General features: G+C 33.6%; 3 protein-coding genes across 5 annotated transcripts in view; 2 read left to right on the top strand and 1 right to left on the bottom strand.

The window, feature by feature from the left end:
- Positions 1–3,229, bottom strand: part of LOC105313459 (scavenger receptor cysteine-rich type 1 protein M130-like) — a 31,495-nt gene extending 28,266 nt beyond the window's left edge. For all 3 annotated transcript variants that reach the window (XR_002185562.1, XM_019998905.1, XM_011406909.2), the window contains exons 1-8: positions 3,146–3,229; positions 2,907–3,083; positions 2,672–2,857; positions 1,406–1,579; positions 1,169–1,357; positions 958–1,125; positions 738–905; positions 460–618 (exon numbers count right to left, since the gene is read on the bottom strand). Coding sequence is in view for 2 of the 3 variants with exons in the window: in XM_019998905.1 (XP_019854464.1) it covers positions 460–618; positions 738–905; positions 958–1,125; positions 1,169–1,357; positions 1,406–1,579; positions 2,672–2,857; positions 2,907–3,083; positions 3,146–3,209 (1,285 nt within the window). In the remaining variant the exon portion in view is untranslated. The remainder of the gene's footprint in view (positions 1–459; positions 619–737; positions 906–957; positions 1,126–1,168; positions 1,358–1,405; positions 1,580–2,671; positions 2,858–2,906; positions 3,084–3,145) is intronic.
- A 53-nt stretch (positions 3,230–3,282) lies between these two features.
- LOC109583513 (uncharacterized) lies at positions 3,283–5,142 on the top strand. The gene is made up of 8 exons (XM_019998903.1): positions 3,283–3,824; positions 3,874–4,167; positions 4,221–4,285; positions 4,339–4,594; positions 4,660–4,698; positions 4,740–4,867; positions 4,913–4,960; positions 5,020–5,142. The coding sequence occupies exons 1-7, from the start codon at positions 3,341–3,343 to the stop codon at positions 4,958–4,960; spliced, it is 1,314 nt and encodes a 437-aa protein (XP_019854462.1). The 5' UTR covers positions 3,283–3,340; the 3' UTR covers positions 5,020–5,142.
- Positions 5,143–9,550: 4,408 nt separating this feature from the next.
- Positions 9,551–16,706, top strand: LOC109583526 (uncharacterized). The gene is made up of 15 exons (XM_019998913.1): positions 9,551–9,579; positions 9,638–10,165; positions 10,477–10,637; positions 13,306–13,479; positions 13,623–13,764; positions 14,153–14,243; positions 14,298–14,695; positions 14,754–15,233; positions 15,296–15,406; positions 15,466–15,525; positions 15,577–15,695; positions 15,751–15,897; positions 15,947–16,095; positions 16,143–16,213; positions 16,260–16,706. Exons 1-15 carry the CDS (start codon positions 9,570–9,572, stop codon positions 16,310–16,312), a joined length of 2,694 nt encoding a protein of 897 aa, XP_019854472.1. The 5' UTR covers positions 9,551–9,569; the 3' UTR covers positions 16,313–16,706.
- The last annotated feature ends 270 nt before the right edge of the window (positions 16,707–16,976 follow it).

Here is a 16,976-nt window from a genome sequence, read left to right on the forward strand (position 1 = left end):
AAACGAAAAAATTTCTCTTAGTCATTTTTGATAAAATTTGGCCAACAACCAAAGGCTATATAGCCTTTGGTCTTTGGCCCAATTTTTGAGTCACTTCAAACATTCATAAAAAATCCAAATTTGATTGGAATCAGCTTAAAGTTGATACATAAGAACATGCATATGTATCAAAAAAATTATAAAAACGAAAAAATTTCTCCTATTCATTTTTGATAAAATTTGGCCAACGACCAAAGGCTATAGCCTTTGGTCTTTGGCCCAATTTTTGAGTAACTTCAAAAATTCATAAAAAATCCAAATTTGATCGGAATCAGCTCAAAGTTGATACACAACATAAGGACATGTATATGTATCAGAAAAAATTAAACTCTCTCTTTGTGATTTTTGTCAAAGTTCACTATATTATAGCACAGGGTCTATGGCCTAACAACTTGAGAATTTCCAGAGTTTGCATCTAACCTTCCACTGGCAGATTAAGCTGTTTACATATGACCCTGGCATCTTTATTGTCCCAGCCAGCATCAGTTATGAGTCCCCATAGTTTGTCATGACAGATTTCAACAGTTCCCTCACTATCTGATGAACCTCCTACTAAGCGAACCTCACCTTCAGTACAACCTAAAAGGACATTATTTTCTAATTTTTTTAATTCTCTTTTTGTCACATCTTGCACTCTTATCTCTCAAGCTTTATCTCTCTCCTCCCTCCCTCTCTCTGTTTCTATGTCCCTTTCTTACCATCAGTACAAAGTGTTCCTGCTAGATGATTATGACTACAGGTGAAATGACGATAAGAGGTTTTGCCACACAACGAAAAACTATTCTCCCATCCTTGACAGCTAACACCTGAGAAGAAAATGGGTCCATTCCCCGCTCCATATTTCCCATTGGTTGATATATAGGGCTCTATATAGTGGGATAATCTATATCATTACAACAGTGTGATTAGCTATCATACCAGTGTCAGGATAACCTAACTGCTTACACACTACTCTAGCATCACTAGTACTCCAGCCTTGTCCACAAATGGAGCCCCACACTCCATTAACACAGACTTCTACTCTTCCTTCTTGATTTAGTGAGCCATCAACTAGACGGACCTTCCCATCAACGCACAAGTCCCCTCCTATGAAATATTGAATTATTATATCAACACTGTATACTCTTACTATAGCATCTGATGGCTTTAGGATGTGTGCATGTTTCAGTACAGACAGAACTGTAGTAATAGTTATTTGTATAGGTACTGGAAAATGAGCAATTGCTCAGATTTGTTTCAGTGGCATAGCGATTACAAGACACAGCAAGTGGCGAGTATCCTTCATTCCATGAATCAAGCTCAGCAACAGAAATAAGAGCTACAAGTTGTTAAAAATAACACAAAATATGACACATCTTATGCTTACCTGCAAAAGGCTGATAGCCCAACTGTTTACAGGCTACTACTGCTTCTTCCTCATCCAAAGCACAAAACTGAACCCAGTAGCCATTAGAACAATAATTCAGTACTCCTTCAGACTCAAGTTTACCTCCTGATAGCTGCACAGATCCAGGCACTGAGCAGGACACTACTGTATCATCTAGATAATATACAATATTATGTGCAACTGCATGAATATGTGGTTGAAGGGCCCTGCTATGGGCAATGTGTCTTTTTGAGTGAGGGACAACCTGTGCATTCTTATTACCAGTTTAAGATTTAATAGCAAGGCTGCAAAAGTTTTGGCAGCCATTTTGAAGTGGGGTGAATCCTACTTAGTAATGCTACCGTGTTACTAATAAAAATATTCATACTTGCGTGTATTATCAAGTGTCCCAATCCCTTGTCATTGACAATATACAAACAATGCTGCAAACTTTCATGGGAGCATTTAATTAACAAAATTATGTCCAATTAAAATTGTCATGTGGTAATACAAACTGATCTAGCAACCTGTTTAATCATATGCCATAAATGCCATCCACAGCATGAGCATTATGCCCATAAAGTGACAATTACCTATTCTATTATACAAACTATTCTTATTTTTAGCTAATGCTATAAGCAATTGTAGCAATAACATTATTTTCATTGCACATAAAAATTATAGTAATGCGATTTCTTCTTCTTTTTCCAAATCACTAAGAAGACAAGCAGCACCACTTTGATTTACACTGTTTACCACTGTTTACCTATATATATGTTTACCACTGTGTATCAATGTATATCAGTATTTGCCAATGTTTGCCATCTCTTTGTCAATGATTATCAGTAATGTTCACACGTTTATCATGTTTACCACAGTTAATGAAAGCTCTTTTAACACTGATGTAAACTCAAGAGTTTGAATAATTTCCCTCCCATTTACCTTAAGCCTACTATTATTTGCGTCTACTAATTTTAGCGAAATCAGCAAAAGTCATGTTTAGCGTTACTAATTTTAGCATTTTTAACCAAATTAACTATAAATAATAGCCATTATAATGAATAATAATTATTTTGGCGTCTATTTAATTTAGCGATTTAAAGCTCTCACTAATATAGCTAAATTTAGTAGACACTAAAAATAGTAGGCTTAAGGTACCCATCACGAGTGCCCACCCATTATGCTGAAGTTATGCCACCAGCATATTAGCCACATCCCAGTGTATAGTCTTAGTCTACAATGTATGGAAACAAAGAAAAGTCTTACTTGTTGTATTTGATGGTAAGTCAACACAACGTACACCAGCAGCATCAGATGAACGACAGTAATAGCTATTCAGATAATGTGAATTGCAATCACTAAGCGAAGACTCATGTCCATTACAAGAATAATAATAGTGTCTGATAGGGCTGTAATAGCCATACGAGTTCCCACTGTTGCGAACATAAGTATCTTTTTTAAATGTAAAAAAAAACAAGTCAACATAAATACGATATCTTACGGGCTCCAAGAAATCCTAGCTGACGACAGGCGACATTAGCTTCTTGGCAATACCAGCTATAATCACAGACACCGTACCAAGTCCCACCATAGCAATACTGGACTGCTCCCTCACTCATTGAATCGGTTTCATTGTCTGCATTGACATCGTAGAGTCTCAGCGAGTTTTCACAGCAGCCTGAAAGTAGTTAATGTTAAAAAATAGACATAAATTATGTAGAATATATAATTATGTCTCACCGTGTACCAATGAAGTGAATGAGAGAAAGAAACAAAACAGGTGCAGTGAGGCCATATTTTCCATGACGTCACAATCGTTAATTAATTCAATGGCCTAAATAATTAGAGACTTTCTAATTAATTCCTAGACTGTGGAATTCTGGAGAATGGATATAATTATTTTGTTTTACTAGCCTGCCCTCAGTGACCTGAACTATGCCCTGCAAAGAGAAAAGACCTGCTATTGATATGATGATATTTTTTCTGTTGTTCTATTCTATGATCTGCTGTTCATCTTCATCATCATCAATGTGCATGAAAGGGATTCAAAAGGCTGAATACAAGGAGTTTGCTAAAGGTCCATGCCCTAATATTATTCCAATGACTCAAAACTCCTCCACAGTGTCTAATACAGTAGAGTTCACCTGCACATATACAGCAAATAGCTCCGTCTATTGGTCATTCAATGATTACATCATTAGCTCATCCTTCAACTACCTACCACAGGGCAGTAATATAGTTTTATTTGTGAATGACTATAAAAATTTCACTTCTCTTCAAATTCGAGTCAAAGAGGTCTACGATTTCAATATATCTGAAATTATATGTGGACTGTACAAAGTTCAATATTCGTGTGGAAATAAAACGGCTACATCATATTCAATTGTGGCATCAGAACCTGCAAAACTGATTATTTTTGGTAAGAGAAAAAGGCAAATTAAATTTGAACAGTATTATATGTACTTTAGGTCCTCCCAAGTTTCTTTCTCAACATGTAAAGGATAGTAGTACGATTATTCTGTCTTGGTCAGCTCCCATAAATTCTTCCTTAGTAAACATACATTTTGAATATCGGATAAGTATATACAATTCTACAACTAGAGTGTTGTTATTGATGTCAAATACAACATTTATTGCCATAACAAGGAATGATTTAATCAGTAGCATAGAATGCAGTTGGTATAAATGGGGAGTTAGAGCTGGTTTCAAAGAGGATTATAGTCAAATAAAATTAGCACCTACAAATTTTACATTCATTTCAGGTTAGACATTCAGCCATCCTCAATATTGCATTAAAATTATTCTATTTTTACAGCTCCTAGCATATCTGATGAACTAGAGGTAGTGAAAAATAGCAGTTCTATTTATATCAAGTTCTATGTATGTAAAACTATTATCTACACAAATCACTATAATACCATAATGTCATATAGGTTGCAAGGCCTTGTGATAGCGATATGATCAATGATTACACTTACATTCTATTGCAAAGAGATTATTACCAGAGACCACTAAAGTCAATAAAGATTATGATCACAGCAGATAAATTTGATACAACGCAAAAGACATTGATACCAATCAAAGTGGATATCACATCTTTGATTTATGATTCTACTTTGTCAATAGCAATTGAAGTGTCTAATAGATTTGGTGTTGATACTACTGAATATGCAAGCATTACTGATAAAAGTATTTATTTGTCATTTGATGCTCGTATTTTCAGTAATAATGTGTTTTGTTATCATAATTTATAGGAAACATGTCAACAACAATGAGTTCAACTCCATCATCAAGTAAGCAATGAGTTATATCAGCATAATTTATCAATACATAGGTATCATCACTATTGATGGTTACATAGTCATTGTAATGGCTGGAATTGGTGCTACAGCACTATTGTTAGTAATACTAATATCACTAGTATCACTATTATCACTACTTCTAATTAAAAGGAAGAAACAAGTAAAGGGGCAAAACGAGACATGTTATTTATTTCTCTTTTTGTAGAAAACAAGTTACAATGTTGTCGCTCTTAAGCTCAACAAAATCACTTAAGTAATGAAAGCATTAAACAATGAGAAAATTAAGTGTGCTTTATTTTTTATTTGGGCTAGGATGTGTTTAATCATGAAGCAATGGAACAATATTGCACTGAAATTGATATAGAAATAATTGTGCTGTTAGTTAAAATCCCTTGTAATAGACAATTTGGTGAGTCCATCAATTAAGATTCCAAATGCTTATCTCGTGGATGCGTTAATGAGGGCAATAAGACTGGCAGCTGCTTAATTGTATAAGAACTATGCTTGCGTCATGTATGCATCAGTTAAAAAATGATTCTGACCAAATTTACGCATTGCACAAATCTATAAGTTAACACTTTACTATTCTCTAAATTTTTTTCAAAAAGCAAAAAATATGAAGAAATACAAACTGATTAATTAATGTGATAAGTCATTAAATAGATACAATTAACTGTACATTTGTAAAACTTGAGCTATAATTTTAAAATCACATATCAAGTAGTGGCTCACGATAGTTACATGATCCATAGTAAGACGAATCTAACTCACTTTCTCTCCTCACTCGTTGTCTTTGCAGCACAATCTCTTGAACTCTTGAACTGACGACTCTTTTTGGCATTGCATGCCTGAACAATTGCTTTAACTTTTGAGCCTTGCCACTCACCCACACAATGTGACCAATGACTATGGCCACAAAAAGAAGAAAAAGAATCAAAGCAGAGACAACAAACACCCAAATGTAATACCAATGACTGGGCTCATTAGCAAATGCATACCAACAGAATATGTATTGAAAGAGAAACAATGTCATCACCAGCAGATCCAGCATATTGATTAAATGATTCTTAAAAGGTCTGATATGAGCTTGTACTATTGTAAATACTATCAGCAATACACTGGTGAACAGTACAATATAGCTGGGATTAACAGAACGAAGGGATATGTATATGACATTAATAGCTATTAACAGAAACAGCCTTGCAGTGAACCAGTAGTTCTTTTTCTCCTTATAAGGACCATGAATGGCTTCATATACTGGTCTGAACTTGTCACTGTATTTTAATAGCACTCTTCCGCCTAACAGTAAGGCAATATAAGGTACAAAAAGTATGCTAGCAATGAAAAGTGTGAAGATCATCAATGCTCCATGTTCGTTTGAAAAATAAACAACTGAGCCATCGTATGTCCAAACTTTTACTGTGCCAAAGTGTTTTGTATGCACTTTAGTGTATGAAAATATTTTGATGACTGAATCCATTATTTTGTAAAAAGATAAATGTAAAACAGTGACTAAAACTTGAATTGACGAATTTGCTATTCTATTTGCTAATCTTGTTGAATAGCGACTGAAAATAATAATTATCATCACAAGTGATAGCAAGTAGAGGATAAATGTTAAACCAAAAAAATTCTTCACAAGCATTGTCATTCCATTGTATAAGCAAAAAGCATGTCCAGTTTTAAGATTTAAAATTTCTAGAAAAGATATGGCTACTTTTGAGAAATGAGCTATAATATTGTTCTGGTAATACTTATATATAGGATAAAGAATGAATTCTATTATTCCACAATTGGCAGCTTGAGCATAGAATATAATGCCATTGATTGTACCAGTTGTAATCGTCAGTTTTAGAGCATATAACAAGTAAATGATTAAAGGGCCAAGTAACAAATAAACTATCAAAGTTAGCAACCACCAGTCACTGCAAACATGGCAGTTATCAGATCCAAGAACAATGCTGGTACCATTGATGCATTGTCCACATAACACCCCACCTCTGTTTGATTCACACATTCCGGTTAGTACATGTAAATGATTTACCTCTTTAACAACTTTGAAGTCATTGGTATCAGTCACTTTGATAGTTTTCTGGCTGTCAAATATGTCCCTTATTCCACAGTAAGCAACAGGGCAATATTCTGAGTAAGCCAATGATGATACATTATTAACTGTATAGCTACCAATCCACAATATGTCGTTTGAAGTGATTGTTTGATTTGAAATGTCGCACGTCCTCGACGGAGAATCAATCAGTGAGTCACACTGGCATGTTTCATATTTTTTATTTTCAAAGCCAATGGGGCAGGGTTTAAGTTCTATTTCATATTGTAAATTTAAGTTGTTATAAGCTGATATTGAAATCATTCCGTTGTAGCTACGAACATCATTGGTTAGAAGGGTTAGGTTCAAGCCTGTACAAGCATGGTCTCTTCTTTCCTCTATGATCTGGTAGTAATTTATGACTGGTATGTGCCAGTCAGAGGTTATAATTTGAGACGACTGTACTTTGGCTACATTGATAAAAACAAGATCAAATACATTACGATTCCATTGATCTTGTGCTTTCACAAAGAGGGTAAATTTTTGTCCCGCATAGATATTTTTGTTATGTTGTCTTTCACAAGAAACTATTCTCACTGCTTCAGTTGATACTTCGTACAACATGCTATCATTTGATGCACTTTTAAAAACAAAGGACTTCCAGTATGTACTATTCATGGATGGATAGGCATAAATGGAGTTTCCAGACTGAAAGGCAATGTTATTTATGAAATTTACATTATTTCTGGTGTCATTTGTTTTGAAAATTGAAAATGGCATTTTGTTTGTGTTGTGGGCATAAATGGCACCCCCTAGTCCTATAGCAGTGTTATTAGTAAATTTAAGGCTTATACCTTTCAAAGTGAGGTGGGAATTTATTAGATGCATTGCAGCTCCAGAATTGGCAACATTTTGTGAATAATTGACACTTCCAGACATAAAAATTTTTCCTGTTTTGACCGCAAACACTGAGCCATAGTTGTTGTTAAAGTTGCCAGAATTAATTATTATCTTGTTCATGTGAGACAAATAAAATAGCCCAGAAAGGTCTGTTAAATCTCCAGTAAAGTGTGAGAGAGAGTTATTAAATGCAAAAATTTTGTGCAAGAAAATATCCACCTTATCATTGAAGTCAAAAACATTAAATTGAATACAAGAGCCCCTGTCAGCTGTGTTGCTATAGAAAACTACATTTGAAAGTTTGATCCTTATTGGCACTTTGGGTACTCTAATATTAAATAGAAGAGCAGGCTTGCTTGAATGATATTTAAAAGTTGTGTTTTCTATTGTTACTGGTGTTGAAACATGAGAGATGTTAGGCATTGGATGCTTTGTTCTAACTGTAACAATAATACCACTGTTTATAATTATGTTTTTTTTAATATAACAGTAACTATTGCTTGCATGCCATAATCTCATAACTATAGCACTCAATCCACTAAATTTTGAATTAACAATCCCCAAGTTCACTTTGAAATATTTTTGTGCGTACTCCAATGTTACTCCTGTTACAGCAGAAGAATTGCTGTACTCCTTTTTCTTTTGTGAGCCACTAAAGTGACTGTGTGATATTGTAATGTTCCTAACATTATGTATGCCACCATTTTTGGGATCAAAAAAATAGAAAAAAATTCCATTTCCAATTTTGTCGTGATGTTCCGAGTAGCAATCAGTTGTTACGGTTGTAGCATGCACATCAACATTAAATGTATTGATCGCTATCATGGCAAACCCAGAAGAATTGAATAGTTTTGTATTAGAAATACTAACCTGAGGATTGTTAATGAATAGTAAGGCCACAGAATGATGAAGATAATAGGTAAGCAGTCTGGGTGGTAATACCGAGGAACGTCTGTTTAGATTTTTTAGTCGATTTCTGCAACTTTTGAAAATCACATTCTGTATTTTGACTCGAATACCATTGAATATAAATCCGAATTTACCATTGCATGTAATATTAGCATGTCTTGATTGACTGGTGATAGAGAGAGATCCATGCACTTTAATTTCACAGAAAGAGTTTTTAACATCGATGTTATAGGATCCTGAAGTTTCCAAGACCAAGTGGAGATCATGTTGATGTGAAGAGTGACACAAATATTGAACCAGCTGTGAACTATTGGAAACCTTAACAGTGGTAGCTGAGAATAGAGGAATGAAAAGAACTAAGAGAAGCAGTAATGACACCATCGTGAGAGTGAGACTAACGTTATAGCTGACTGGAGGTGATGAAATGATTAAACCATAATGAAATTGAAAGTTCCATGCTAGTGGCAAAATAAACTATAGCCTAGATTTTTGATTTTAATAGTCTACTGGGGAAAACTATTACATTACCTTGGGAATGTAGATTATCTACATGCATGACAACTACTGCATGAAGTAATCTATCATCAGTAGACTAGTATGATAATTATGGTAAATTTTGAGTCACATAGACTAGTTTTGCTTTAAATAACATTTACAGAGTGCTAATTTATAACTTACTGTGGGAGTTTTTTGAACGTCAGGTATGATAGTGCTGTTACTGTTTCTCAGTTGGTTTAGTAATGTGACATATGATTTAGAGTTAGATCTAGGTTTATCTAAATATGTCTTTTGTCTGTGTTGCATATATACATTTCTAAGAGCAAATATACAAATATTCTGGATTTATTATTACCATACTATGTAGTACATTACTGTCATTGATTCACAGCTATGTTCACAGCTACCATAGTATCTATGCTCAGGTCATTGCGAGGAAACATAGATCTATGGAGGAAAAAGGCATTGTCGCGATATGCGCAGCCACACCTTCTTGCACACCCAGATTTAAATGGAGACAAGTAAGTTGAGAAGCATTTCATCTACTTAATTACTCTTTTTTTCTCGTTTTTTCTTTAGACTATCAACCAGTGAAGAGGGACAGCCACTCTACAGTAAAGGTAGGAGACTGCCTCTACATGTGGGGAGGGTATCTGCCTGATAGTGCTACTGGGACTGAAAAGAAACCAGTCCTATCCGTTGTTGAGACTTATCATTTAAAAAGAGGAAGATGGGAGCAAAATCCCACCACAGGCAGCCCTCCACCGGGTATTAAAGGCTATGCAGCTGCAGCTGCTGGAAATAAAATTTTCTTTTTCGGAGGATTTTACGGCCACCCTAATTGTTATTGTAATACCTTAACTAGTTTGAACGTCGATGATCTCAACTGGAAAGAAATTTCGTCAAATACGTCTCATCATGGCCCTATGATGAAGTCCTACTCTGGGATGGTAGCATTGCAACTAGATAATGAAGACTATCTTGCTTTATTTGGCGGAGTTGGACCATCGTCTGATAACACCCCTCCTCAACCTGGTGCTAAGTACAGCAGTAGTGATCAAGGTTTGATTCGTAGCAATGAGATTCATTATTATAGACTATTAACAGGTAAGTAGCATTTACTGTTTTGGTATACATGTATAGTAATGTGACATGTAATTGTGCATATGCTGTATAGCACTGACTATACTGTGCATGTAGCTAGAAAATTTTAAGGGATTAAACTGTCGCTGATTTTCACAAAATTCATTTGTGGATTTAATTTTTACAAACCCAAGAATTCAGCCATCTTGTACCATATTATAAGTACGGTACATATTTTGCAGATTTTTAATTTGTAAGTCTTAGCACAATTGTGAAAGTTAAGTTATTCAGTAATAATGTTTCTATTAATAATAATTATTTATTATTACTTTTAGATGAATGGTTATCACCTTCTGTAATTGGAGACAGACCACCTCCAATTGATGACTTCACATTAACCTCGATCACTAAGAACAGTGCTGTGTTTTTTGGTAGCATCACTACGAATGGGTCCAGCAATAAGTTATATTTTATTGATTTTACTACAACGTCAGTGGTAAGTGAATCTTTTACTGTGCATTTCAAATCCCATTACATGAGTGGGTGGTGTATTAATGATTACTAACAAATGTAAAACATGTATAGTGAATTCCTATGATATTAATCAAATGTGGGCTAAAGCATTGTACATGTCCAGATGTATAAATAGATATGAAAGATCTTGATGCATGAATACATTAACTTATAGCAGCATGCAAGATCACTGCATACATAGTCGAAAAGTCCCATAAATGACTAGAAGAGAATTTTTTATATTATTACGTTTTCTGATACATATACATGTGCTTATGTTGTGTAGAAACTTTAAGCTGATTTTGATTTTATGTTAATTTTTAAAGCTAATTGCTTAAAAATCAAAAATGGTTAGAATTATATTTTTAAATACATACATGTACATGTACATATGTTGTGTATCAACTTTGACTTAATTTTAGTCAAATTTGGATTTAAAAAATTTTTTAATTGCTCAAAAATTGCGTGAGCAACCAAATTTCACCGAAAATGGCTAGGAGAGAATTCTTCACTTTTATAATTTTTTCTTATATGTATACATGTCCTTATGCTGTGTATCAACTTTGAGCTAGTTTTAATCAAATTTGGATTTTAAAAAATTTTTTAAAGTTGCTTAAAAATCTGGCCAGTGACCAAAGGCTATAGCCTTTGGTCTTGCCAGATTTTACCAAAAACGGCTAGGAGAGAATTCTTCATTTTTATAATTTTTTCTTATACGTATACATGTCCTTATGCTGTGTATCAACTTTGAGCTAGTTTTGATCAAATTTGGATTTTTTATGAATTTTTAAAATTGCTTAAAAATCTGGCCAACGACCAAAGGCTATAGCCTTTGATTTCGCCAGATTTCACCAAAAACGGCTAAGAGAGAATTCTTCACTTTTACAATTTTTTCTTATACGTATACATGTCCTTATGCTGTGTACCAACTTTGAGCTAGTTTTAATCAAATTTGGATTTTTTATAAATTTTTAAAGTTGCTTATAAATCTGGCCAACGACCAAAGGCTATAGCTTTTGATCTTGCCAGATTTTACCAAAGATTGCTAGGAGAGAATTCTTCATTTTTATAATTTTTTCTTATACTGTACGTATACATGTCTTTATGCTGTGTATCAATTTTGAGCTAGTTTTAATCAAATTTAGATTTTTTATGAATTTTTAAAGTTGCTTAAAAACCTGGCCAATGACCAAAGGCTATACTATAGCCTTTGGTCTCGCCAGATTTCACCAAAATTAGCTAAGAGAGAATTCTTCACTTTTATAATTTTTTAAAAATATGTATACATGTCCTTATGCTGTGTATCAATTTTGAGCTAGTTTTAATAAAATTTGGATTTTTTATGAATTTTTAAAGTTGCTTAAAAATCTGGCCAATGACCAAAGGCTATACTATAGCCTTTGGTCTCGCCAGATTTCACCAAAAATGGCTAAGAGAGAATTCTTCACTTTTATAATTTTTTCTTATACGTATAAATGTCCTTATGCTGTGTACCAACTTTGAGCTAGTTTTGATCAAATTTGGATTTTTTAATGAATTTTTAAAGTTGCTTAAAAATCTGGCCAACGACCAAAGGCTATAGCCTTTGGTCTTGCCAGATTTCACCAAAAACGGCTAAGAGAGAATTCTTCACTTTTACAATTTTTTCTTATACGTATACATGTCCTTATGCTGTGTACCAACTTTGAGCTAGTTTTAATCAAATTTGGATTTTTTATAAATTTTTAAAGTTGCTTTAAAATCTGGCCAACGACCAAAGGCTATAGTCTTTGGTCTTGCCAGATTTCACCAAAAACGGCTAGGAGATAATTCTTCATTTTTATAATTTTTCCTTATACGTATACATGTCTTTATGCTGTATATCAACTTTGAGCTAGTTTTAATCAAATTTGGATTTTTTATGAATTTTTAAAGTTGCTTTAAAATCTGGCCAATGACCAAAGGCTATATAGTCTTTGGTCTTGCCAGATTTCACCAAAAATGGCTAGGAGATAATTCTTCATTTTTATAATTTTTTCTGATACATATACATGTCCTTGTGCTGTGTATCAATTTTGTGCTAATTCCAATCAAATTTGAATTTCTTATGAATCTTTAAAGTTGCTTAAAAATCTGGCCAACGACCAAAGGCTATATAGCCTTTGATCTGGCCAAATTTGATCAGGAGAGAACTCTTAATTTTTATAATTTTTCCTGATCATATACATATCCTTATGCTGTGTATCAACTTTGAGCTAGTTCTGATAAAATTTGGATTTTTTTTAATAAATTTTAAAAGTTGCTTAAAAAGCGGGCCAACGACCAAAGGCTGCAGGCCAAATTTCATCAAAAATGACTAGGAGAGAATTCTCCATTTTTATAATTTTAAAAATTACACGTGTGTACATGTACGTGCCCTAATGCTGTGTTGTCATCTGAGTGGGGCTCCATTATCACCTGCATAAATTGTGTGTGTAATTAATGCAAAACTAATGTATCAATACTAGATGTCATATCAGGAAACAAGTACTGTAATAATATTAACTATGAATTAAATTGTAGTGGCGTAATATTCTCATGAAATAAGTTGCTTTTAAGTTTTAACAACATGTAATACGTGTAGCTACTTGTAGTTGTAACGTATATCAGGAACTATGATTGTATTTACATAGATTCTTTCTGAATTACCAAAACCTGGAAGAACTGCCCAATGGCCTAACAAAAGGTGTTCACATTCAAGCATAATTGTTAATAACGAATCAGGACCACATCTACTAGTAATGGGTGGATCTCTACGCAATGATTGCTGGCTACTTGACTTAAGCAAAAGAGTATGGAAGCAAATGGTAAGTACATGTACATGTAAGAGCCATAACTGAAAAACCTTTATTAACTACTGACCTCATTCAGTCAAAGAATTGTACTGTATTTGCAATGATAAATTGATGCAAATAATACTTAAGGTTTTACTATCTTTTCTTTCATGCAGTTTAATCTACCAGACATTATTACTAAGAGGTTTTGGCATTCTCTTTCAGTGTGGAATGTAACTCCTACTACAAACTGGATAATTGAATTTGGAGGAATAAAAGGACAACTGACTCTCAGTGATACAAGAGTTATGGAACTCAGTGAGTATATACATGTAGTGTAATATGTAATGTCACTAATTGAATACTGCATGTGCATGTACATGTACGTACACTACAAAAATAGCTAAAGAATATTTTTCAATTTTTATTGTATTTCTTGATAGGGGCAACTCCCTTGAATTTGATTGATTTGATTACATTTAGTACTAAATTTAGCTGCCTGAACCCCCTGAAATTATTAAAGCTGATTTTTATGGGGCTGAAATATATTGTGTACTACTTACATGTAAATCCACAGAATAGATTTTTGGGTAAAAATTTTGGCCCTCAAAAATTAACACTTGCTCTGTGCATGGTCAATTTCATCCTAGAGTTATGATACTGGTCATAAATAGATTAAGGTACATGTGTATCTTTTTTATGGCAGGATATGTCAATAGTGAATGGTCTATTAGTGAAATATCACTTGACCAGTATCAGATTAAACTACTGGAAAGAGTCTTGAGTGATAGAGAAAGGTTAGTGAACTTAGTATTGAATATGAAAATCAGTTAATAGTCTACATTGTTTAGGGAAAGGGAGTTTTATCTTGAAAAACTTCAAGAAGTAATAAAAGATAAAGCAGAGACAGAAAAAAATCTACAAGATATGTTATTAAAATATGAAACTCAAAAGCCTCTCACTCAGCAAGAGTTTGAAGAAGTGACCACTCTTCGTCAACAATTAGATAAAGCTCAAGCATCTCTTGAAGAGCATATTGAACAGCTTGAAAGCGAAAGGAAAGCTAAAGCAATTTTTGAGGAAGATTTCAAAAAGCTTGAAAAGATTAAAGCATCTCTTGAAGAACATAATGAGCAACTTCAAAAAGAGCTAAAAGATCAGCGACTGTCATATTCTAGTTTGGTGAAAAAATCAATCAAGTACGAAGAAAAAGATGCATCAGTTCAATGTGATATTTTTCCTCATTCAGGTATAATGTGTTTTATGGATAATTTGGCTGTTATGATGCTTAATTCTGTTTTTTTCAGATTTACTGCACCACAATTTCATTGTAGTTCAAGAGATCGTCTTTCGAGATATCCCTCAATCATTCCACTGGAAGAAGTATGGATTTAGACTACATTGTCCTCAAGGAGCTGTGCCCAATAATACTGAAGTAGCTGTTACTGCAATAGCTGGTGGTAACTTTAAGGTACCCAAAGGCACCATGCTAGTCAGTGCAGTATATGCAATATCAGTATCTAAGCCGTTATTAAAACCTCTGGTAATAGAGTTACAACATTGTGTAGATTTAAGGACTAAAGCTCAGACTGGTTGCCTCAAGTTTGTACGAGCTCCTTTGAAGTACCCTTACCAGTTCCGTCCTGTTAAAGGAGGATACTTTAGTGTAGGAAAGAGATACGGATCAGTAAAACGTAGCAAGTTCTGTCTCATTGCTATTGTAGCTGAAATGACTAATGGAGACACCCCTAGTGACAGTGATGATGATTATAATACACCACCTGAAGGTATAGTATCACCAATAATTAACTTTCTGATGTATTTGTAATGTCATGCATGATGTGTATAGGGTCGGATGATGAAGATGGTGGTACTGCTACTGATCATAGTCAAGTGGTAGGAGAAGCTAATATGAGCACAAGTGAAGATATTACAGAGGAAGCTAATTCACAATCTAAAAGTGTGTCATTCTCATCATTTTATTTTGTACACAACACTTACAGTTTCTGGTATTGTTAGGTACTTTGAGTATATCATCTTTTGAAGATCAAGTGAAAATAAAAGAAGATATAGACAGAGGTTTTTACTATAGTTGTAATGTGCTTCTAATTGATAATTTCACACATGCAGTTACTCAGCTTACTCTTAGTGATGTACAGTACATTGGAATGATGTATCATGAAGAGAAAAAGATTAATCACTGGAAAAGTATGTACACTGTTGTTCAAGACTTGGATGTTCTTTTAGAGGTACATCAGTTATGGTACTTAAGTGTATACACTAATAATGTCAATTTACATTCAGTATATAAAGAGTAATTATTGTAAAGCAGAAAAGGATAGTCCTGACAGCTTTAAATTTGTTCAGCCAGATGGTTTCATTGAATTATGTATAAAGACTCCAAGAGAAGATATGGGATGGACTGTACATCCTTCTAAAGATCCAATGATAGTATGATTAATGTTATACGTGAAGCAAAACCATTACTGTGTTATTTTAGCTGTATCAGTCAGATGTGGACAAGTTAATACCCATGCTTTCTAGTCTTGATATATCAGTGTATGCAGAAACTGGCATTGCAAAGAAGCCACTTCATTGCCCTGTTGGATTAATTGGAATAGTTCCCTCAAAGACTATTTTCATAAACAGGTCACCTTCTTTTATTTTAGTATTTATGATATTTGTTATTATTATAGACCTTGTCCTATTGTATTGGCTATAACAAGCTCAGATTTATCAAGTCAAATTGAGAGAGAAGCCTCTAAAAGTATATAGTTGAAAATAGATGATGATATAAATTGAAGAAATTATAGATGACTACAGACCAGATATAGCTTATCAGGTGGTGGTAGAGTGTACTGGGTAGATAAAGGAACTTCTCAGCTTAAATTCATTGTTGGATAAATCAGTTGAAATGAGAATCATAAATGACAGAGAGAAAATGCGAATTCTTGATGAAAGCAGCTGTGATAAAATGGAAGAACTTCTTTTTATAATTAAAGCTTCTATTAAAGAAGATGGGAATGACTTTGGTTTTTTAATAAAAATGATTCAAGAAGAGAATACTACGAGAGCTGATAAACTTGTGGATATACTATTAAAAAAATATACTGAATTAGCTGGTAATTGTTAAGTAAATGCATAAGTATCTAGTCATTGAGCAGCAACACAAAAACTGATTCTATATTGTATTTTGTAACTGAAACTATAACTTATACACCATTTTCAATTTGCTTGCTCATAAACCAAACAAAAGTTAATATGTTGCATTGATATTTATTATAACAATATCATAGTGAAGCTTCAATGAATGGTAAATTTATAATAATAAACTACTATGATTACTATCATGGGGAAAGTTTTTATGCATGGATCGATGACAAGGTATAATAATGTCATATTGAAAGTTTCATTGAATTTATAACACTCAAATTTTCTGACCAAAGTCATTCAGTGGATCCAGTGGTTAGTAATGGCAACAAAGTTTCTTCTCATTGCTCTGATTGTTTATTGCCCTTCGTATTCATCAC

The sequence above is a fragment of the Amphimedon queenslandica genome, unplaced genomic scaffold (genome assembly GCF_000090795.2).
Source record: "Amphimedon queenslandica unplaced genomic scaffold, v1.1 AMPQUscaffold_13301, whole genome shotgun sequence".
In the NCBI taxonomy this organism is placed as follows: Eukaryota; Metazoa; Porifera; class Demospongiae; order Haplosclerida; family Niphatidae; genus Amphimedon; species Amphimedon queenslandica.